Below are 25,182 nucleotides of genomic sequence, written 5' to 3' on the forward strand. Positions count from 1 at the left end.
GTAAATTTATACCTCAGTGTTTGTTAAATGTGTAATATTAGATTTTATAATAGGTACTGTATTACTATTCGTTAGCCTGACGCAGGTGGTAGGATTAAAAATGTATAAACGTTTTTCTGCTTCCATACTTTTCTATCCCAAATTTGTTATTTGATCATTTTCTTAAATTACACTTACAATACTTTATAAAAATTAAAATTGGTTGTCCACAGAGAGGTAGTTTTTGTAATTAATAGACGCAACCAAATGCACCAAACAAGCAAGAGAAAACTTTAAAGTCTAAATGTACAAAAAATATGTACGAAATAATTAACAGTGATTGTGCAGCTATGGAGTTTTGACAATTGCAGTATTTTGAGATGACCTTGAGATAAGATAAACAAAAGACTGACAGATAGTTATAGTGCATAGCCTTCCTCCTTCCATTACTCAGTCCATTATGGTACTCTACTCGAAGGTCACTAAAACTTGTCCTCAATTGTACACCAACTCTGTTAAAATCCATGACTTGCACTATCTCAGTCGCTAACTCATTGAGTGTTTGAAACACCAAAAACAGAAGTAAACAAGAGATAACAGAAACTAACCGTTTAAACAAACTTTCCTCTTTAAACAATTCATTTCTTAATTGTGTAATTCACACAATAACTTTACTCCATAATATTTCATTCATATATAAATCCCAAAGTACGCATGAACTTTTGAGAAAACTAAAAGTCACACCCCTAATGTTCGTCATGACGAGAACGTGCGAGAACCCAATTGCGCAAAACTATCCATTATTTCATAAAGGGCAATTAAGGTTGTAATTCCTTAAGGGAACTATTACATATACCTAATGTTAAAAATACATCAGCTGTACTTGTCCAGGATCTGAAGGGGGTTGAGCATGCATGAAAAGGGTGATGCAATTTGATTTTCATCACTCCTCACCGAAAGTAACTATTTTCGATAACAGCTGACATCAATGAAAGTAGCCGTTTCCCAAGCTCTAATTTAGGGCGAGGGAAAATCGATCAGCTGATTTTCCCTCGCTCTAAATTTACTTTCCCTCGCTCTCAATTAGTTTTCCATTTATTCACTACGCGCGCTAGTGTTTTGTTACGGCTTAACTTAATGATTTAAATCAGCTGTATGTATTGTTCAAAATCGTTTTATTCTTTTATTTTGACGTTTGAAGTATTGAGAAATGTACAAAGGTTTCCTTTAGAATATTTTATTTTATTTGTATGTTTTAAAAATTAAACAAAAATGAATATATAGGTTAACTTTTAGATTTTATTTTTTTATGTTTAAACAAATTGTTTGATAGATAATTATTGTAATATTACTGAGGTCTGCTATTCTGTGTTTGTGTATTTTTGCGTCGTGATGAAAAGTATCGTTCATAACTCGTACCGAAAGTTATTATCCGGCACTTGCTCCATTATTCCCGTCCTCGGCTTCGCCTCGTACGTGAAAATAGCTCTCACGTACTCGGCTTCGCCTCGTACGTGAAATGGGGGTTCCCTGTGTTCGGCTTCGCCTCACACAAAAACTTGAGCGCGCGCCGGAAAATGCCACTTTCGGTCCTAGTAGTGAAATATACTATTCTGATTGTTGTTATAGGCACTATAGTGATCACGAAAACGCATGTCGTCACCCCCCAGCGTGGTCGACAACCCGGGGGGGAGGGGGGCAATATGGCGGGGGGCGCCGTTTACTAAAACGCCTATAACTCAAGAACTATTCTAGGTAGAACATTGCAATAAACGTCAATTTACTCAAAAAATTATGATCTTCAAAGATGTTAATGAAGTGAAATTCGTATCTTTGATGGTTTTTTAGTTATTTTATATTGAAGCTAAAAATCAATATGGGGTTATGGGGTTAAAATAGGTTTTTCCCATTTTTGACCCTAATAACCAAACAATTTGCAATTTATTTCTTAACCCATTTTGTAGAGCTTAAAAAAAGAAATAATTTAGTATAGCAAAGGGCTGTTGTATGCCTAACGGTTATGGATATATAGTAAAAAAAAACTTAAATTCAAAATGCCCATGTTATTCTTACACAGAATCAAAAAAACGGTTGTAGTTTGCTTATATATGGATATATTATAATCAAATTTGGCAATTTTGTTTATTTCATACTAAGCTATCAACATTTCAATATAAAACTCACCTCAATACCTTCCCTGTAGCAGCAAACCTAGGTACTCATTATAATTCATTTTATTTAAATAGGAAATAAAGCTGACAGTTTTCAGGGAATATTTGAGTATAATTTAATATTGATTCTGCAGGTTTACTGCGGCAGGGGTACTTTTTAAAGCAACCGAAATTACAAGTACCAAGAGACACCTTTTAAGGATAAACATAGCTTTTATGTTTGTAGATCTATGAATAAAAAACATTGATGAAAAATCAGGAAGAAATTATAGGAAAAACTGTTCTTTACTTAGGTTATTTTTACTTTACAATTAAATTTAAATAGAAATGCTGGGACATTTCATAATAGTATCATGAGATATCAAAGTGTTGTTAGTTATATTATTTCACATACCGTACCTTTAGTTTGACAATATGGGCTGCAATGTTGATAACAGTGACCGAAACTACAAAAGGAGTTTGAATGTTGTATAAAATAATTTCCTTTAGAATAACGAACAAAATATACTTTATATAAAAAATATTCTTTTTATTTAACAAACTATATTTACAAGTATTGTAATAGTTATACACGTCTTAATACAATTAAAAATATTGTAGATTAAAAATACTTCTTAAAGGTAAATTTGTCATCCTTGTAGATCATCTGGTACCAGAGGTGTGTTTTTATTAAATAAAATTTGTTTCTTGTTATTTCAGATATTTTTAAAACTTATGAAGCCAAATAAATCAATATACCATAAACAATAGCTCGTCCCTTTTTCATATCCGGAAAAAAAACAGTCATCATAAAATCAACCGTAAAACAATAGAAATACAATTTTGTTGACACTAGCGCCCAGTGTCGCCAACATGAACTAGATATGAACAAAGCTTTAGAATTAACTATGAGATGAGAAGTCTACTTGTGTTCGTTAGTCTATGATATTATTCACAATAAATTTCCATAACACTAAACTACTAGTAGTAAATAAATGTACTGAATGTGTTTCATTGAATTAAAATATAAATAACAGCAATTAAATTATACAGCTGATCAAAATTTAAACAATTATGTTCTTCGTAAGGATAACATGGAAACATTCAAAGCCACTGGGGCAGAGCCCAAGGGACTTTAAACAAATTGTAAGGCCAGTTTGCAAATCTACGTGACACGCTCTTTCCAATGAGACGTCAAATGGATAAAATCGGTTAAGAAATGGCGGAGAAGTTCAACCGACAAAGTTTCATGTAGCGTATTAATTATATAGATAGGTTTATGTCATTGATTTACCATTTTTTGAAGCTATAATAATATCTAATTTAATTGAACAATAAATTGATCTGTCAACTTTTTGGAAATTAATTTAATTTTAAATTTAATAATTAGTGCATTAATCCTAAAAATATGAACTATAGTTATCTTTTCAAAGAAAGGTGCAAAACTATAACAGGTCATACAGAAGGCATCCTATGGATTTACTTGTCATGTTTATGATATTATATATTGTTTCAAAAGGATAAAAAATAATTGCTCAAAAACTGATCGCTAAAGGACATGATGTTTATAGTTTGTTGTTAAAAAAAGACAAAAATTGAATGTGTCAAATTTATTGACGTTGCAAAACTTATCGTAACAAGCGACCTTCGGTTTAAGTGCCTCTGATTGGATGCTTGAGTGGTTCAATTGGATTATGGTATACACAATGTCACAACACATTGCCAGTACATTTTGTGACTTGAGAAGATATCAAATATCAGATATCGCAAATCCATATCAGATTCAGTAAGTATACTTTATTTATACGTACAGATGATGATCATCATACCTATAAATATATTGTAGGAAACTATAAAATTTGATATGACGTTGCTCAACAACTGTAAAAAGTCAAGGACACAAACATTTGTTATTAATCTTTTACACTATAAAAGCTGAAATATCAGTATGAGTACCATAGTTAAATGTAACCTGCAACAACTTTATATAGGTATCAATGGAAGCAGCTGAGAATTGGCCTGTGTGCTGCAAACTGGGAGATTAGCTTAGAACTACTTGATGTTAAGGGAGTCATAGGTTAACGGAAGACGTTAAGTGTCTCCCAACTAGACCAAAAGATAACTGTATAAATAAAAATACCCCCGCTGTAGCAAACCTGCAGATTAAGCGAATTTCCATTCGCCTAATTATATTTTCACTAAAACATCTCCATAAAATATCTGATATATTCCCTATTCAAATAGCATTAGTTTCAAAAGTACATAAGTAAAAACAAATTATCCAAATTCGTTAAAAATATGTCCAGAAACAAGCAAAATAGAACAGTTTAGTTATCCTCCTTAAGAAACATAAAAAATTTAAATTTACAGTTTTTAAAATTTCTTCATAACCATTAGCACATAACGACGCTTCAGATGTACTAAATGATTTATTTAAGATCTACCATTGACTATATATACCTGTAGGTATATATAGTCAATGGTTCTACAAAATGATGGTTTGGAAAGAAATTGCTAAATTTTGGGTTTTTGGACATAGCAGGCTACGGTTTTTTTGTTGCAGGGTACGGTATAGTATAAATAAATAGATGGGGTTGTATGCATGTACAGTACTTACAAACAGGGGTTCACCTATAGTAAACCTATTAAGGTATGTTTTTCCAGCTGTTAACGACGACTGTGTTTTCATGCACCAATTTCCTCAAACAAGAGCCAGGGTACAGCCGTTTACCTAGCTGCCAAATTTGGCTGTATGGGGTGTCACGCACTTACACACTGGGGCACTTGCACAACATTCATAACTCCGCTGCTGTATCTAGGAAAACCTACCTGTAATAAAAGATACCTAATAGTATGTATGTATTATGTTTTAGGTGCAATGGAAGAGGCAATACCAGATTGGTTAACCAATGAATTTCTCACTCAGTGTCTCAGAGGAGAAGAGACCAAACGTGACATTGTAGTGATCAATCACAAATTGTCTCCAGTGGCTCCCCCTGGCAACAACTACGGCAGTTTCATCACCAGGGTGAGAATTGAATACAAACATTCTGCTGACAAAGAGTTGCACAGTATATCTCTGATATTAAAATCAGAACTTACACAAGGAGTAGTGAAAGAAGCGTTCGACAATCTAGGCGAACTCCAACAAAGCGAGTATGACTTTTATTACAAATTTATTCCAAAAGCAGCCAAACTACTTGACACATCTTCGTTTGCACCACAGAGTTATCTCCCTCCAGTAAACGGTATCACCGTACTAGAAGATTTGAAAGCGAACGGCTTCGTAATGGCCGATAGAACAAAACAGTTGGACTACGATCACTGCAGATTGTACATGGACGCTGCAGCAAGCATGCATGCTGCATATGTAGCTGTTCACAAACAAGATCCAAATGTCATAGAATCGATAGAAAAAGAGAAAATGTTCTCGAATGAAGTAGGTGGGCATGAAATGTTCTTATCGATGATCAAAGGAGGTATGACTGTTCTGGCTGACGCTACTGAGAAAGCTGATGGGTTTCAAAAGTATGCCAGAGTGTTAAGAGATGCAATACCAGTCTTGTGGGAGGCCTTGGTAGAAATCCACAAACCTTGTGATTACATCAACACCATCAACCAAGGAGACCCTTGGACCACCAATATGATGTTCAAGTATGATGATGAGGGTAACGTCACTGAAGTCAAACTCATAGACTTCCAATGTCTACGGTACGCATCACCCTTCAATGATGTGGTGTTTTTAATTTGGACGAGTGCAAATAACTATGTGCGGACACATAAGCTCAATGAACTGTACCAGAATTATCTTTATACTTTCAACAACAAACTAGAAGAAACACATTGTACCGAGAGGTTGACATACACACAGATGAAGGAGTCGTTAAGAAGGTTAAGTCCCTTAACAATTTTCCTGGCTGCAAGCTGGTATCCTCTTCTCACCCATCCAGATGCAGTAGACTTTGGGAAATTCCTTCCAAAGGAAGGTGAAAACAGCGAAGAAGTTGTCTTGAAGTATTACCAGCATTTTTATAATGAAAAGTTCTGCAAAGAAGAAGTTCCCCAACTTCTAGAACAGATTGAAAAGGAAGGGGTGTTTGAAGATTTGGAGGCTCTTCTGAACAAATGTTGAATCTTTAATAATTCTGTGTAGAATATCTTACAATGGATTTAAAATAGCTTCATCTGTAGGTCTACAGATGTTGAACTAAATTTTATAGTTGTCTTTACATTTACAAATGATATTTAATATTGTTTCATCCCTCTGGTAAAATTAATAACATATACGATGATGGTTTTTTATATTGTATATTCCTATTTTCCTAATATTTGAGATTTTGCTTTATGAGAAAAATCTCAGCTTATAGTTTCTCAATCATTTTAATTATTTAGTTGAATTAATATTCAATAGGTTAATACCTTGGTAATGTTATACTATTTTCTAGGACAAAAAAATTAGTAAAACCAAATTACTTTAACTGACTAATTGATATAATATTAAGTCTACATATGTATCTAAGTTTGACAAAACATTTTCGTCACATTCCGCTGTATCCTTCAAGAAATTTAAATCTAAATTATCTGAGTGGTTGATAAGCAATCCTTTCTATGGCATCCTCATCCATGAATTCCTTAAAACAAAAGTTTTATTTAATTTTGATGTGTTGTATTCTCTATACTTGTCATATTTTAATTAACTAAGTGTTTTGTAAACTTTGTATGACCACAAATCATTTAAATAATAAAATAACTTTTTTCTAACCTCAAACATGTACCTCAGGCGTCCGAACAATCCAAAAATATAAGCTGGGAAAAATCTTAAATAGACTGACGGACACCGCCAGAGCGACTGGCCGACCGACACCGGATGAATGTAGATAGTACAATAAAAAGTCTACTGAAGAATAATTTTTTACTGTGACAAGACTGATGTGACTGAACTGTGACGTACCGGAACTGATGTGTGTGAATCGACCTTCATTCTAACATAAACAGCTGAAAATGAACCTGACTTGTTCTGCAGCCTTTATAGACAAGCTTGGAGCTATTACACTAAAGGGTGTAAGGCTTACCTCGTGTTAGTATACCACACTGTTTGTTTGATCAGAGGCTAACAGTCTAACGGTGTTGTCTCACGTTGTCTGTGGCACAACATAGGTGGAAGACACCCACCCAAAATAAACAACGGACAGCTCGGTTGGAAGTTAACAGAAGAGGTGAGTTCTTTGCACATCTGATCATCTTGCATTTCCACTCATCCTCAATATGGGTTTATCTATTTTGACTAGTAGTATAAGACGTGGATAAATAGGTATGGTTAAATCAATAACTAGGGTGGTCTGCCGTTACACTTTAGACGCATAAATGAGCGAAGCATTATTTAAAGATTGTCAATGGCTAATGCAGCTAACAACCTACAATATGTTCCCTTTCAACAGTGTTCCGGTCGGCCACATTAGTCTCTGAATGTGATCCCTTTGACGAGACAGCGCAATCATAGGCACCGATGTTTCTTCAACTTGGTCTTCTTCGATTTCATCAGGACTTTCTTGGTTTTCACATACACGCGGTACTCTCATGTGAACAAAATCATTGACTGGTAGTTGTGTCTCAGCGCTTCATCACTAATGGTTATGTCAAAAATGAATGGGTTATTTGCCTTCAGCCAAATAAGTGCTTGATGTAGTATTCACGTTGAACTTTGAAATCGATATGGCCAAAGACGCCTTGACGTTGGACAATGATAACTTTAAAGTTTTTGGGCAGTGTATAGGTAAGATAGATGCTATTTCATTAACATCTTGCTCAACATTAATGATGTTACCTTTGTAGTGAAACTGGCCATCCTGACCATTTGCTTGTACTTTGTAAATGCGCATAGCGGGATGTACTCGTGCAATCAACATTTCTCAAAACAAATACAGCAAAACTGTTACTTCCATTGATAAACTGCTACATTCCAACTAACCTAGGATGAAAGTAAACATTGAAATGTAAACAAAACAGTTACAAACAATTAACATATGTTTATCTTATTTAAATGAAACGAGATAAAACCATATGTCATAAACCCAATATAATTTTTCTTTCAACTTACATTAAAATAACAAGCGAAATTGCGTGACCTATAAAATAAAATCCAGAAGGAAATTTTCAAATATTTTTTACCTAAACATTGTGCTCAGTATTCTTTAGCTGTTGGCCAAATTTCATATAAATTGGTCAATCCATTACATTCTGATGCTCTTACAAAGAAGTTACAAAGTGAGGGAAAGTGAGCTTCGCTCAAATATTCAATGGAGATCTAAGGCAAATTCTAAGGTGTGTATTAATAATGTAACTCTAAAACCGTAAAAAAACAACAATCTAATTATTCAAGTTAAATCATTCTAGAAAACTAACATAAATCTTATGTACTAAAAAAACTTTTGCAAAACTTATGTCAGCTAGCCTGACCATACTACTGGGCCGAATTACACACGTTTTGTACCAAATAAAAGATATTTTCCTGTAGATATGCAAAATCCCTTTATAAATTAAAATAGGCTCAAAAATAAACACAACAAATGAATTTGAAATTTTAAAATATGCACATGGGTCTTATGGGTTGCCATGCTGGTGACAAAATATAAACAGAAAATCAAAACAAATGTGGAAGAAATTCCAATCACATGTTTTATTTACAGCGTGGGGTGAAAATAGAAAAGTTTGCACAATACATACTTTTGGTCGGCTTTTCGACCACTGGGCGAGCTCTCGTGCTTAACTACTTTAACTGTTTAAACAAGTACAATAGACCTACCAAGTTTTCCAAAGGAGGACCCCCTGGTCCCACTCTTGGTGTTGGATACCCCTGGTGCGGGTAGTACCCCCTTGAGAAGGTCCTAGAGAACCACCACTGACTAAGATCAGCTGTCTTATTAGCCAGATTTAAAGCCTAACGATTAAAGACAGTAGTATAACACTCATCACTGCTAATTATGATCAGACCATTGGATTCTTTCTATAACTACCATTTCAATAAACAAAATGTAATTGCTCTTTGCTAAACAAGAGCTAGACAACTGGTATACCATTTTCTAAAAAAAATAAAAAAAAAACATTGGTGTTGGCACACAACACTGAGTTGAACAACACTTTTTATGACACACACACAAATTTACCAAACGAAACAGATGTGTGTTTACATTTAGTCATCAACATCAAAATACAGTAAATCGGGTAAATTTGTTTGAACAACTTTAATAAGGATACAATTGGTCAAAGAACTACTTCTTGTGTTTTTGTAGATAACTGAAAACTCCATTGATATCCAGAGACTCCACCACCTGAGGGAATATTTTCTCACAGTAATCTTTTGTGTAATACTTGTCGAAAAATTTGTCTCCCGCATCATCACTCGCATCCTTGGAAAAGAATGCAGCTAGGTCCATGGGCTCGGGATGAAGAAGGCCTGGCAATGACGAGCATGATATAAACAAAGCTAATGGCTTCAACTTTTCCACATCCTGTATCACCTGTTCATAAGTCAACTTTTCAGAACAGTTAAACTTTTTTAGATTTTTATTAAAACTATCAACGTAAATTCTGTACAGTTCGTCAAGTCTGTTCTGCTTTACTTCACTGTTTGCACTTGACCACAAGAAGAACATTAAATCAGTAACAGGTGACCCATACCCTATTCCCTGGAAGTCGATGATCTTGATGTCACAGACTTTGTTGTTCTTATCGTACTTAAACATCATGTTGGTTATCCACGGATCTCCTTGTTTGATTGTGTTTATTTGTTCACTTGGCTTGTGTGCTTCTACCATCATATCCCATAGGTGAGGTGATACATCTTTGATTGTTTTAGAATGCTTCTTGAATCTGTCTACCTTATCAATTTCTTGTACAAACCGTTTCGTACCACTTTTGATCATGAAATGAAATATGTCTCGCATTTTGGACTCATTCGAGAACATCGAGTCATTGGATGACATAAGCTCTGGATTATTTTTATAAACTGGAATAGACACTGAGTGGAACGAGGCAGCTGCAATCATGTAGAGGCGACAATGGTCGAAATCCAACTGTTTTGTTCTATCAACCATCAAAAAACCTGTTTCTTTTAAATCTTCAAGAACTGTCACGTTCGGTTTGGGAGAAAAGAAGCATTTCGGAGCAAAATTTATATCACCACACTGTTTTGCTTTAGGTATGAACTTGTAGTAGAATGAAGGTTCATACATGGCAAATTGAGCAGTCATCATTTCCTGCAAAGGACCTTCGGTAAGTTCAGCTTTGACGATGAATCTTGAAGTCTTCACCACAGAATCATCTTGGCTCACTCTCCACTCCAGCTCAACTCTGATGATGAAGCTCCCGTAGTTGTTGCCAGGAGGAACAGCTGATGAAGTGGTCAAGTTTGTTACCACAATGTTGTTGTTGTCTTCTTCTTTACGGAGACATTGTTCAAAAAACTCCTTGGTCATCCACTCTGGAAGTGAAGACCCCATATCAACCTGTGCATTGAAAGTGAATTTAATTTAGAGGAGTTTTGATAATTTGCTTGATTTTGGAACTCAATATCAATTGTTTTTTTTTTTTAAACAAATCAATAAGTTACCTACTGTCCTACCATCCACACTGGATATAATCAACCAACTTTTTAGAGGTTATAAGCTTACTAGCTCAACTGAGTACAGTGAACACAGTAAAATGTAAATAATAAAAAATATAAACCTCGATTGTGTTCGAGTGGTGGAGATTAGCTCATGCTACTACGTGACATCTGTAAGCCGTGGGAAATACGTTTTTATACATTGGCTTCCAAGAATTGGCCTGATGAACCTAGGACTTGTAAAGACAAACACCAGATATCAGGTGTTTATCTTCAAAATAAAGAGTTGTGATACGTCAATGTAAGAATAAATAACTTTACTAAGTCACACTGTTCTGGCAGCTTGATTTTAATGGCTGGAAAAATCTAAAAATACATTATTTTTTTACATCAGGAATATACCATGTCTCCTTAGTACAGTACTTGTATTTCTTGTGAAAAATTGTCTTTACTTCTGTACAGCCAATCAAAAAGTAAAACAGTTATCACAACAAACATAAAAAAAAAAAAAAAAAGAATCTGACTGATCAAAACATTGGCTTTACTATCTTGCATAAGGGGTTTGGATTTTGAAATGTAACCAATTAAACTAAACAAAATAAGATTTATGGTGAGCTTATAAAATAAATTTTTGATATCTCAACTAAGGAGAGAAAAAATCTTTTCAAAAATAGTACCGTGTCACAGGTATGATAAGCAAATATGTGTAGAGAAGAGTGGATAAAGATATTCTAATGTTGTACAAATAAGGTTATTGATTATCAATTAATTTCACGCAATTGTATTCAAAATCTACTTAAACGGAAAGAATTTGATATGGATTACCATCAATAGTTTGTAATAATATTAAATAAATTACTGATTACTGTTAGTTTGTTATAGCAGATACTACCTTCTTACACCATAATAAAAACCAAACACAACTTCAAGAAAAATATGCCTTCTTCTTCAACTAACAAACTTTATTGAATCGGGCATGTTTAAGAACACTGTTTATATTTATTTTATAAATATTTTTAGATAAAATGCTACAGTTTTTAAATTTAAAACCATTTACTGACCGCTGCAAACTTTAAAAGTTCAGTTCGTCAATGCTTTAGCTAGTTACCTTGAAGAGTGGCGTACTCCCACAACGTTGGCTGAAGGCTGACTGAACAATTTCAGTTACCTGTTATTGAAATAATCACAAGGATTGAGCACTAGCGTTGAGGCCGTTGAGGGCTATTCACACTAATAGAAACAATAAGTACTTTCAGTGATATGTTATTTTTTGAAACGATTAAACCCACTTACAAATCAACAATAACATTGTTTGTTTAAATAATTACAAATCTGCTATGTAATGCTGTCATCAATTTGCAGGATAACAATAAGTAGTTGATGATAGATGTATTCAGGTTAATGATAACGCAATCTTTAGTTTGTACTTGTTGAAATATTTTATGATAGGTGCAAACTGCAAAGATATACTTTTAAGTACCTGTATTTCCTGTGTCTAATCTCTGTAGCTGCAGTTTTATCATTTCTACATTTAAGTGTGAGGAGTCCAAGGCCAAGAGCAAGCTCTAATCGTGATGAAGTGTGCTAGTTCAAATATGACATCACCTCTGAGTATTTGCTCTTTCACTACTATTCTATTCACAACCCATCTATATTTGATCCTTCGTATTATTGTGGAGGCCGATACCCAATACCAACAAAACCAACACCTACCAAAGCATGAATTGATTTATGTGATTTAATTATTTTGTAAAAAGGGTCAACTTCTATTGGAACCCATCAAGGCAAGTCTAAGGAAAAAGGTGTATAGATGTGAACCAATGTGTATAAGTGTAGTGAAGGAAGTTATTTTGAGAAGGCTGTGTACACATTTGATTGACAAGGGCAGCAATAGGGGTTCATTTTCAGGCCCTCCTAAAGGTTAAGAAAATCTTCTTGCAAAGTGCCGTAAGACTCTATAATATATTTCATAGGGTCGAAATTAAGTTTTGCCGGCTCGAGATCATTTTTAAAGTTTGAGACGAAGTTGAGATTTGCAAAACCCTTTCGGGCCGTGGTACGAACGCTATTTTTCACCACACTATACAAAATTTAGAAAATATATACTATATGCACAATAACAGTCAACAAAACTGCAACTTTAAAGTTGTATGAAGAAATATTTAGAGGAATCAGCACAAATAATAAAAAATTGTTGCTAAGCAGCAGTGACAATAAAAGTAGTGTGTTGAAATACATGGATAGAACTAGTGTATTAAATATACAGTCATTAATGTTTTGAGTGAATAAGGGAACAGCTGATTTTCACCCCTAGGACCGCAAAAACCTTCTCAGTCCCCAAATTACAGTGACAGCTGGCATGGACAGCAATACGTAGATTTCAGCCTCTAATTAACGTTATTGCTAAAACATCGTGGTGTGGTGAAAAATATTTTTTGCTATCCCAGTTTCATAAACTGGAATTATATTAGGTTTACCTTTGTTGTTGATGCCCGAGTCTATACAACACTACACTATTTTGACGAACTTCCCACACAAGGATTTTGTACAGAAAACAGCAGTTTGCCACCACCTTAGTCAAATGGGATTTCATTACGTACGTATAATTGAGCGGAGCGAGCGAATCTCTTATACGCCGACTCTTATGCATTTTGTAATACGCAAACTCCTCCTAGACGGCTGAATCAATCGTTTTCAATTTTGCATGGTGATAAAGACCATATCGGTGAGTGCCAACATCTATATGGTGTTGAAAAACTCTCTCAGGAATCCGCCCCACTGGGTCTCAAAGTTTCAATGTAATCCTTATGGAAGCAGTATTTGACACAAAAAACAAAGACATATGATCAGCTGTTGACTTTTAAATGCAGTAGATAAAGAAATAGCTGTTAGCATTATTCCACAGATATTAGAACAGAAACGGTATGGATCATTAATATAATCAAATGACGACACAAGCTTGAGGTCCGTGACGTATAAAGTGGTTAAGGAAGTAGTAAAGGTGAGCAGTCTGGAGTATGGAAACTGTTTATGACGATTAGATTAAGGTATCTGCATTCCTAAAATTCTATGGGGAGGAAAACAGGTCCGCGACGTAGGAAGTGGTGAAGGTAGTAGTAAAGGCGAGCAGTCTGGAGTGTGGAAACTGTTTATGACGATTAGATTAAGGTATCTGCATTCCTAAAATTCTATGGGAAGGAAGGAAAACAGGTCCGCGACGTAGGAAGTGGTGAAGGAAGTAGTAAAGGCGAGCAGTCTGGAGGGTGGGAACCCGTTGTGACAGTTAGATTAATTTATCTGCAATAATAAAATGCTAAAGGAAGAGAGGGAAACAGGTCCACGACGTAGGAAGTGGTGAAGGAAGTAGTAAAGGCGAGCAGTCTGGAGTGTGGAATCTGTTTATGACGATTATATTTAAGGTATCTGAATTCCTAAAATTCTATGGGAAGGGAGGGAAACAGGTCCGCGACGTAGGAGTGGTGAAGGAAGTAGTAAAGGCGAGCAGTCTGGAGTGGGGAAACTGTTTATGACGATTATATTAAGAGGTATCTGCATTCCTAAAATTCTATAAGAAGGGAGGAAAACAGGTCCGCGATATAGGAAGTGGTGAAGGAAGTAGTAAAGGCGAGCAGTCTGGAGTGTGGAAACTGCTTATGACGATAAGATTAAGGAATCTGTATTCCTAAAATTCTATGGGAAGGGAGAAAAACAGGCCCACGATGTAGGAAGTGGTGAAGGAAGTAGTCAAGGCGAGCTGTCCGGAGTGCGGGAACTGTTTATGACGATTAGATTAAGGTATCTGCAATTCTAAAATTCTATTGGAAGGGAAGGAAATAGGTCCGCGACTTAGGAAGTGGTGAAGGAAGTAGTAAAGGCGAGCAGTCTGGAGTGTGGAAACTGTTTATGACGATTAGATTAAGGTATCTGCAATTCTAAAATTCTATTGGAAGGGAGGGAAATAGGTCCGCGACTTAGGAAGTGGTGAAGGAAGTAGTAAAGGCGAGCAGTCTGGAGTGTGGAATCTGTTTATGACGATTAGATTAAGGTATCTGAATTCCTAAAATTCTCTGGGAAGGGAGGGAATCAGGTCCGCGACGTAGGAGTGGTGAAGGAAGTAGTAAAGGCGAGCAGTCTGGAGTGTGGAAACTGTTTATGACGATTAGATTAAGGTATCTGCAATCCTAAAATGCTAAGGAAAGGGAGGGAAAATGTCCGCGATGTAGGAAGTGGTGAAGTAAGTAGTAAAGGCGAGTTGTTCAGAGTGTAGGATCTTTTTATGACGATTAGATTTAGGTATCTACAATCTTAAAATGCTATGGGAAGAGAGGGAAATAGATCTGCGACGTAGGAAGAGATGAAAGAAGTAGTAAGGTGAGCAGTGTGGCCTGTGGGAACTGGAAACCGTTTGTAGCAGTTTTGATGTATCTGCAATGCTGAAATGCTATGAGAAGAACACACACAGGACCTGTCAGTTTGCAGATACATCCATCTGTTTTCCATCCAACACATTGAAACCCAAATATTATGCAGAGTATTTTCATTTAATGTTCATTTAATTTCATTCATAAACTATTTTTTTTTCATCTGGATATATTGGTGAATTGCCACTTATCAAGCAATGCTAGTATTAATTTCTTTAACCAATGTTTGAAAATATTTGTTTGGGTCATTACAAGCTCAAAGACAATATATTGTATTGGCAACCAACAAAGGTTCAATCCTTGGCTGTTATTGGTTTCTTGACACAGACATTATTTATCATTGTGCTTTTTCAATGTTGTAAATCATCTGGCCAAACAAGATAAAAACAATAGTTTAAACGAATACCCTAGGAAACAATGGTAAAAACAACGGCTGCCACGGAACACACAAAATCAGTAATATATTTACATATTCGATGGAATAAGAAAAACTTAATATTTTATTATAAAATCTTTAATGAGGATATGTGTTATAACAACTTAACTACCCATTGTGTTTTTCTAGAGAGCTGAAAACTCCATTGATCTCCAGAGACTCAACCACCTGAGGGAGTATTTTGTCACAGTAATCTTTAGTGTAACACTTGTCGTAAAATTTCTCTCCCGCACTCACATCCTTGGAGACCAAAACCGCCATGTCCATGGAGTCAGGATGCAGAAAACAAGGCACAAAAGAACAAGATATGAACAAAGCTAATGGCTTCAACTTTTCCACATCCTGTATCACCTGTTCATAAGTCAACTTTTCAGAACAGTTGATTTTTTTTAGATTTGAATTGAAACAATCGATGTAAATTCTGTACAGTTCTTCTAATCTGTTATTCTTGACTTCACTGTTTGCACTGGACCACAAGAAGAACATTAAATCAGTAACAGGTGACCCATATCCTGTCACCTGGAAATCAATGAGTTTTATATCACAGACTTTGTTGTTTTTGTCATATTTGAACATCATGTTAGTCAGCCACGGATCTCCTTGTTTGATTGTGTTTATTTGTTCACTTGGCTTGTGTGCTTCTACCATCATTTCCCATAGGTGAGGTGTAATATCTTTGATTGTTTTAGAATACTTCTTGAATCTGTCTACCTTCTCCATTTCTTGTACAAACCGTTCTGCACCACTTTTAATCATGATTGGAAATATGCCTTGGGTCTTAGATTCTCTTGTGAACATTGTGTCTTTTTTTATAGGTTCCAAAAGTTCTGGATTTTTTTTATAAACTGGAATAGACAATGAGTGGAATGAGGCAGCTGCAATCATGTAGAGGCGACAATGGTCGAAATCCAACTGTTTTGTTCTATCAACCATCAAAAAACCTGTTTCTTTCAAATCTTCAAGAATAATCACATTTGATTTAGGAGTGAAGAAGCTTTTTGGAGCAAATTGCACATCGCCAAACTGAGTTGCATATGGTATATAATTGTAGTAAAATGAAGGTTCGTGCATGGCAAATTGAGTTGCCATTTCCTGCAAAGGACCTTCGGTAAGTTCAGCTTTGACGATGAATCTTGAAGTCTTCATCTCAGAATCATCTCCGTCCACTTTCCATTTCAGCTCAACTCTGATGATGAAGCTCCCATAGTTGTTGCCAGGTGGAGCTGCTGATGAAGTGGTCAAGTTTGTTACCACAATGTTGTTGTTGTCTTCTTCTTTACGGAGACATTGTTCAAAAAATTCTTTTGTCAACCACTCTGGAAGTGAAGACTCCATCTGAACATAAACATCAACAGAAATTTTAGATTCTTGATAGATCTTGATTTTAAAACTTTCAATACTCCTGCGCATATGTGTTTGAATCAACCCACTCAGGAGAGAATTGAGGGAAATTAGAATTGTGTCAAATAATCTGGATAAATTCCCTAAAGCCACGTTTACACAAGGACAGTATGCAGGCAGGTTGCTTTGGATAACTTAAATACACTAACTGAGGTATGTAACCTGCCTGACTACTAGCATCGTATAAACACGGCTCAGTAGGTACACTTTAAATATAGTTAATGCCAGACTTAATTTAACGGTAGGATAACATGTTGAAAATTGATTATTAGATGAAAAATATGATAGGATTTTTGGAAATTCATCGATCCGTCTCGAATGACCATTATGGGCAGTGGATGCAAACTAGGAAAGAGTTGCAAGGGAGAGAAATAAAGAAAAATGAGTGTTGTTAGGGTTATAGACACAGTTTTTTTTCTCTTTCAATCACAACTAAAATAAAGTGTTTGTTCTTTTTCCCATATTATTTTGATATTTATGATTTTTTGAATTGTTATTGTAGATGTTTATATCTGGGATTTTAAGAGGAGAAAAGATTGTTTTTGTTGATATTTTAAGTAGAAAATATAAATAGGTTGCAGAAAAGTGCTGAAGAGTTTTATTTTCTTATATAACATACCTACAAAAATGAATTTTAACAGTATATTTCATCACTAGGGCGTAAAGTGACTTTTTTTTACCCAAGCTCAAGTTTTACGAGCCAAAGACAATGAGTGAGGATTGAAAAGACAAATTTTCCCCCGTGTGATGAACTATATTTTTGTCATATATTGTATCATTAATTAACAAACTAAGCTAGAAAATGAAAATACTTTTCACTTAAAGATACCTTTCAAAACGACTTCCAGCTTGTGTTCAGTTCTGCTAATCTTACTAATATTATAAATGTGAAAGTTTGTGTGTTTGTTTGTTTGAAGTTAAATCACGCATTAACTACTGGAAGGATTGGGCTGAAATTTGGCATGATGATAGATCCCATTCCCGATTAACAAGGCATATTCTTATCTCAAAAATCCTTTCGGGCTCCACCCCAGTGGCTCTGTAGTTCCCCATGTTAACCTTATGAGTATCTATCTATCTATCTATCTATATATTAATAGGCAAGCATGTTTCTTTAAAACCTTTTTTCTGAGCTCGTGTGTATCGTAGGGAAAATCTACGCATACCGTTAGAATGCTATTTTCCTGTAGGTGTGCAGAATCCCTTTATAAATTAAAATAGGCTCAAAAATAAGCACAAAAAATGAATTTGAAATTTTAAAAAATTAACATGGGTCTTATGAGTTGCTATGGTGATGAAGAAATAACAACACAATATAAACAGAAAATCAAAACAAATGGAAGACATTCCAATCACATGTTTTATTTACAGTGTAGGGTGAAAATAGAGAAGTTTGTACAAAACATACTTTTGGTCGATTTTTCGACCACGGGGCGTGCTCTCGTCTATATATTAATAGGCAAGCATGTTTCTTTAAAACCTTTTTTCTCAGCTCGTGTGTATCGTACGGAAAATCTACGCATACCGTTAGAAAGCTATTTTCCTGTAGGTGTGTAGAATCCCTTTATAAACTAAAATAGGCACAAAAATAAGAACAAAAAATGAATTTGAAATTTAAAAAAATTAACATGGGTTTTATGGGTTGCTATGGTGATGACGAAATAACAACAAAATATAAACAGAAAATCAAAACAAATGGAAGACATTCCAATCACATGTTTTACTTAACAGAGTGTGGGGTGAAAATAGAGAAGTTTGTACAAAACATACTTTTGGTCGATTTTTCGACCACGGGGCGTGCTCTCGTTCATATTTAAAGGGAATTAAAGAATTTAGTCAGCTGTTTCAACTAAAAAAGTTGGTTCTATAATATGCAAAAGCATTAAAATGTTATAAGGCTTACCAACAGGGTGCAGCACTATTATTTTTTGCATTTTACTAATTTGAACTAAGCAGCAACAAAAAACTGTAATACGCAATGAGAACTATCAAAGTAGGATTGTTTACAGTTAAGTTTATGTTTTTAATTTCATGAATAATTTGCGATATTTCTAATTTTTAATAATTTTTCCCTGTTGTTTAGGTGAAGTGGTATAACATTATGGCTATGGTAGATGTGTAATACCGTGTATACCGTAAATTTTAAAAAGCAAATTTTATCAAACTGTGTCCTCCCCCATTGCAAACGCAAAGCTTGAGCATAACTGCAATAAGCATTTTATGCTAATATGCCAACCCCGTACGAAGGACGGGCATTCTGCTAGTGTATAATAATAAGCAGCTGATAAGTAGTGATTCAATCATTTTGTCTATTACGTTTGTGTGTTGCTGAACATTTTCCCATTGATATGTTGATCTATTGACAAGAATACAACAATAAGCTAAAACCTTACTTAATACTAAGATTCATTCATGCCTTCTATATATTTAATTTTTTGTGAAATGGTGGTTGCCGTTGCAATAATTAAATAAATCAATAAATAATTTCAACCCATGCAATTGCTACAGTTGAAAATAACAATTGTTTACAACAGCCGATCTTTACTCCCTAGGGACTAAAAAAGTGTTTTTACTCCTCAGGGATTAATAATGTTACTTCTATACAGGTATAACACATGTATAAAAAAACGGCTGATTATCAATTATCAATTATTTGAGAAGGTGATGCTACCTAGGTGCATATTTTAATCCAAATATGAGTGAAGGATGAGTGTAGAATGTTGTGAGATAATGTACCTTGTTATTGACCAAAATCAGCTTGTTCATCAGTCAGAATTTTTTTTTAGTTCACAGTATGACAAAAAAGATAAATACCCCCGCCGCAGCAAACCTGCAGACTAAGTGAATTTCCACTTGCCTGATTGGATTTACACTAAAATGTCTCCTTAAAAATATCACATTTATTCCCTATTTAAATAGAATCAGTTTAACAAATACTTAGGTTTGCTGCAACAGGGAGGTTAAAAGTGTTTTTTTTATGTAAAATGTTAATAGTTAGTAAGAAATAAAAACATTTGGCAAAATAATTTGGGCAAAATATGTTAATAAACAAGCAAACTACAACAGTTTACTTATTCTCCATTAGAATAACATGGGACTTTAAATTTACAATTTTTTGGAATTTTCTCCATAACCATTGAGCGCATTATAACGCTTCAATATACTAAATTATTTGGATTTTTTTTTCAAGCTCTACAAAATAGTTTGGAAAGAAATTGCAAAATTTTATGATTTTTGGGTCAAAAATGGGAAACGCCCATTTTTACCCCATAAAACCCCCCATAAACCCCCGTTCCCATGATCCAATCATGCTGGTTCGCAAACTCGTTTGAATTACATGAGTATTTCGAGTAGTTGAGTTGTCGTAGGTTTACACATTTGTACCAAATTTCATAAAAATCAGATCATTTTTGCTCGAGTTATCGCGCTAACGGACACATATATATACTAGCTGTACCCGCGGGCTTTGCCCCGTTTAACTTTATAAGTGAGCTCGTTCGCATGGCTCAATCACGTCCTGGTTGAAGTTCGTTCGCTACGCTCACTCACTTTTAGGTTGGAGCTTGTTCGCTGCACTCACTTGCCTTCAGATTAGCTCGTTCGCTACGCTAACTCGCCTCAAGGTTGAAGTTCGTTCGCTACGCTTACTCATCTTTTGGTTGCAAATTAGCTGTTTTTGTCATAAATGTAAAAGAAATAATAGTGCTGCACCCTGATGGTAATCCTTGTAACTTTAATGCTATTGAACATCATAGGACAGAACCAACTTGTTTTAATTGAAACAGCTGTTAAGATTCATTAATTCCATTTAAATATGAGTACTCATAAGGTTAACATGGGAAACTCCAGAGCCACTGGGGCGGAGCCCGAGAGTCCGATCAGAATAAAAACCGCTTAGTTTTCCTATTTAATGCCTAAAGAATCAGTGTACCAAATTTCAGCCTCCTAATAAATGGGAAGTAAGAGAATTAGTGATGAGTGAGTCAGTCAGTGAGTCAGTGAGGGCTTTGCCTTTTATATATATAGATATACTAGCTGTACCCGCAGGCTTTGCCCCGTTTATCTTCATAAGTATTTGCATGGCTCAATCACGTCCTGGTTGAAGTTCGTTCGCTACGCTCGCTCACCTTTAGGTTGGAGCTCGTTCGCTGCACTCACTTGCCTTCAGGTTAGCTCGTTCGCTATGCTAACTCGCCTCCAGGTTGAAGTTAGTTAGCTACGCTCACTCGCCTTTTGGTTGAAAATTAACTGTTGTCATAAATTTAAAAAAAATAATAATGCTGCACCCTGTTGGTAATCCTTGTAACTTTAATGCTATTGAACATCATAGAACAGAACCAACTTGTTTATTTGAAACAGCTGTTAAGATTCATTAATTCCATTTAAATATGAGTACTCATAAGGTTAACATGGGAAACTCCAGAGCCACTGGGGCGGAGCCCGAAAGCCCGATCAGAATAAAAACTGCTTAGTTTACCTATTTAATGCCCAAAAAAGAATCGATGTACCGAAATTCAGCCTCCTAGGTAAATGGGAAGTGGGAGAATTAGTGATGAGTGAGTGAGTCAGTCAGTCAGTCAGTCAGTGAGTCAGTGAGGGCTTTGCCTTTTATATATTTAGATATATATATATATATATATATATATACATATATATATATATATATAAATATAATATAATATAAATATATATTTATAAATATAATATATAAATATATATATATATGAATTTGAACGGATGGTGTTTTTGGCCTCTAGCGACCTCAAAACGAAAAAAAAAAAATCGGTCCCGGGTCCAGGTCTTACCATGAGTACTACGGTAATAGCTTATTCCCTATATGGGAAATTCGCTAACAAGACAACTTTACTAATGTGTTTGCTATTGTTTTTTTATATCATATATGGTCAAATTAAACTCAATGCAATAAGTTATTAACATTGAACCAAATTATCTATATATATAAAATCCAATGTATGTTTATTGTATGTAATTTGTCCTTTATGGACTCCGAAACCGCTCGACAGATTGTAATGAAACTTTCAGGCATTATTAAGCATTATTCAAGGATGGTTTGTATGTGAATTTTGGTGTAGATCCGTCAAAACGGCTCCGCCCCAGTGGCTCTGGAGTTTTCCATGTTAACGTTAGAAGCTGATAAAAGCATGTTAACTCATATTTAAATTGAATTAAAGAATCTGAACAGCTGGTTCAACTAAACTATTTCATTCTGTGATGATCAATAGCATAAAAAGTTAATAGATTTACCAACAGGGTACAGCACTATTATTTTTTTAAATTTATGACAACAGCTAATTTGCAACCAAAAGGTGAGTGAGCGTAGCGAACGAACTTCAACCTGGATGCGAGTTAGCGTATCAAACGAGCTCACCTGAAGGCAAGTGAGCGCAGCGAACGAGCTCCAACCTAAAGGTGAGTGAGCGTAGCGAACGAACTTCAACCATGACGTGATTGAGCTATGTGAACGAGCTCATCTTGAAAATGAACGAGCATTTGACATAAAACCACATTAGGACAGGACGACGTCTGTCGGGCCAGCTAGTAATCTATAAATTATAAATATGATGTTTATTGATACTTAATCTGATAATATATTGTAAACTCTCTGCGGTACTGTACCCTTTATTATCAATCATTTAAAAGCTGAGAGGATTTTAAATAATCAGTGTAACTCAAATTTTTATTAATCAATCAATCAATCAATCAATAAAATCTTTATTCAATATTAGTACTCTGTACATAGAATGGTGTCAATATTAATGAATACTAAGATACATTATAACTAAGATTGGTTAATACTAAGGCTGTCAAAACAAAAGATATAGTTATATGCATGAAAAGAAAAACAGAACTAAAAACTTTCTTTACACATCATTTTTACATGGGAATTCGGAGAAAGAATATAATGTTAAATCAATAAGATATTTTTTTAGTTGATTTTTGAATTTATTAATATTTTTCTCAGATTTAATGGCTTTTGGTAACATATTATAAAATTTTGACCCCATATACATTGGCTTTTTCTCATAAAATCCAAGTTTATGTTTGTCAATGCCAATTCTATTCCTGAATCTTGTATTATAAATGAGTATCTCCAACAAAATGAAGTTGGTCCTGACGGTTTTTCACAGAAATTATAGTTTCATAAATGTACATTGCATATACAGTCATGATACCAATTTTATAAAAAAAGAGTTTTACCGATTCATTATAATTTAATCTTAATATAATCTGAATTGATTGTTCCTGAATTTTTAGTATTTTGTTCAAATTTTGAATTAATTTACTAATCAGTAAGGTATTCATTTTTTATTGTAATATAAGGTATTCTACTACCTACTGAACTATTTTGGCACCATAAAAGAACAGATCTAAATGTAAGAAAAATATGTTTTCACCTTATTTCACAACCAACTAACTTTTGAATCAATTGAAATACTAATTGACTTACATATATGAGTGCATTTTGCATGTACACGTTGATAACAAAATCAATATTCAAGCAAAATTCAGCATATCCAACTGATACTAACACAGATACATACTGCAATAAATTTGTTTAGTCATTGAGTGATTTAGGACCAGATAGTTACCTCTAAGAGTAGAGCAGTGAAGGACACAGCCTCAATTATGGCTGAAGGCTAACTAAACAATCCAGTCAACTCCCATTGACGTAATCTACTATTTGAGTGATGTTCCCACTCATAGGAAAAACAACCACTCAAGTTCAGTTCTTATCTGTGTCATGTTGTTTTGCAACGATAAAATATTAATTTTTTAGAAGTCCTAGATTTTAGCTCATATTATATTGGTCATCATCTTTTTTGCCTGAATTCAGGATATATTGTAGTTTATCACCCACAATTTGCCAGCATGTGGCATCTTCAAGGGGTCTTATCTTCTTAAATCACTAGCATTAATGCAAGTAGAGTTTAATTAGTAATTTCACCATTAGTCATATTTGCTATTAGTCATATTTTGATGGGGGAGCGAGCTGGCGTAGTGGCTAGAGCGCGGGACTTCGGTCCGTGAGGTCCCGGGTTCGATCCCCGCCAAGTCACCAATGGATTTTATCTAAGTGATAATGCCGCAACCCCTAGGTCTAGCCTGAAGTAATGTGAAAAACAATCCCAGGCTCGTGCCTAGCGTCCTAGGACAAAAAAAAAAAAAAAAAAATTAGTCATATTTGCAAATGGTTCTTGGATCCCTCCCTGGTTATAGTGCAGTCTCCATTATTAGCCCCTGTATTTAAATGATTGATGTAAAAGTAGAGGTTTTTGAGAGACGGTTTTTATGGCATTTTCTGACAATAACATGGTTTTATGCGAAGGTCATTTGCTACAGGGGAGGAATAACTAATACAGTAGCTTAAATGCAAGCCAGTATTTCACTGAAGGTTCTTAGACCAAAATATATAGGATTATATAACTATAAATGGTGAAATACAACTTAAATTGAAGTAAGAATTTGAAAATTTATCAAATCTATGTTTTTTCGGTCGAGTAATACAATAGATAAATATATGCCGATGCTTGATGTAACATCTATGCGTGCATACTATCAATTTGAGACCTCAATCATGAAAATCGGTTGGGTAGAAGAGCCAAACAAACTCCGAAAAAAAAAAAAACAAATTTAACTCCCTTAAGAAATAGATGGGGAGCAAATTTAGTTTACGTATAAGCCGAGTGGGCAGTGGCGGATCTAGAGCAGTCACAAGGGGGGGGGGGGGTGATCCAGGGAGTCAGGGGCGGTTCGGGGGTACTCCTCCGAAAAATGTGTGTAAACTAAGTCTCCTAAATCACAGTTTTTTACCATTTCTTTGTCCAAAGTTAGTGTGACAAATTATTTTACGCAATTTGTATGCACTACTGTATTACATGCAGTTAAAAATTTATGTATATGTATGCCCGAGGGGGGGGCGGTCGCCCCCCTCGCCCCCCCTCTGGATCCGCCACTGCGAGTGGGACTGTAGATAAATATATACCGAAGCTTAATATGAAATCTGTGGGTGCACACCTTCAATTTGAGACCTCAATAATGAAAATCGGTCATAAGAAATACATGGGGAGAAAATGTTGTTTATGTATAAGCCGAGTGGGACTGTAGATAAATATACCCAGATGCTTGATGTGAAATCTGTGCATTAATACCATCAATTTGAGACCTCAATCA

At 34.9% G+C, this 25,182-nt stretch overlaps 2 protein-coding genes across 2 annotated transcripts; one reads left to right on the plus strand and one right to left on the minus strand.

Annotated features, from left to right (window-relative positions):
* Positions 1-3,844: 3,844 nt before the first annotated feature.
* Positions 3,845-6,415, plus strand: LOC129005475 (uncharacterized). The gene is made up of 2 exons (XM_054434370.1): positions 3,845-3,915; positions 5,003-6,415. The coding sequence occupies exon 2, from the start codon at positions 5,008-5,010 to the stop codon at positions 6,259-6,261; it is 1,254 nt and encodes a 417-aa protein (XP_054290345.1). The 5' UTR covers positions 3,845-3,915; positions 5,003-5,007; the 3' UTR covers positions 6,262-6,415.
* Positions 6,416-9,355: 2,940 nt separating this feature from the next.
* Positions 9,356-23,586, minus strand: LOC129005450 (uncharacterized). Its single transcript, XM_054434337.1, has 4 exons — positions 23,459-23,586; positions 15,701-16,923; positions 11,857-11,881; positions 9,356-10,633 (listed from the first exon to the last, which is right to left on the minus strand). Exons 1-4 carry the CDS (start codon positions 23,477-23,479, stop codon positions 9,398-9,400), a joined length of 2,505 nt encoding a protein of 834 aa, XP_054290312.1. The 5' UTR covers positions 23,480-23,586; the 3' UTR covers positions 9,356-9,397.
* Between the last annotated feature and the right edge of the window lie 1,596 nt (positions 23,587-25,182).

Source organism: Macrosteles quadrilineatus, unplaced genomic scaffold, assembly GCF_028750875.1.
Source record: "Macrosteles quadrilineatus isolate MER2022 unplaced genomic scaffold, UCM_ALF_1.0 Scaffold_21__1_contigs__length_2333173, whole genome shotgun sequence".
NCBI lineage: Eukaryota > Metazoa > Arthropoda > Insecta > Hemiptera > Cicadellidae > Macrosteles > Macrosteles quadrilineatus.

Bases quoted from the DNA above. Each gene is read 5' to 3' on its own strand.
- LOC129005475 (XM_054434370.1), top strand. From the start codon at position 5,008: ATGGAAGAGGCAATACCAGATTGGTTAACCAATGAATTTCTCACTCAG.
- LOC129005450 (XM_054434337.1), bottom strand. From the start codon at position 23,479: ATGCAAAATGCACTCATATAT. The intron at 16,924-23,458 runs GTAAGTCAATTA...GTTTATGTTCAG, and splicing joins TGCAAAATGCACTCATATAT to ATGGAGTCTTCACTTCCAGA. The intron at 10,634-11,856 runs GTACGCCACTCT...TTCAATGCACAG, and splicing joins CTTCAGCCAACGTTGTGGGA to GTTGATATGGGGTCTTCACT.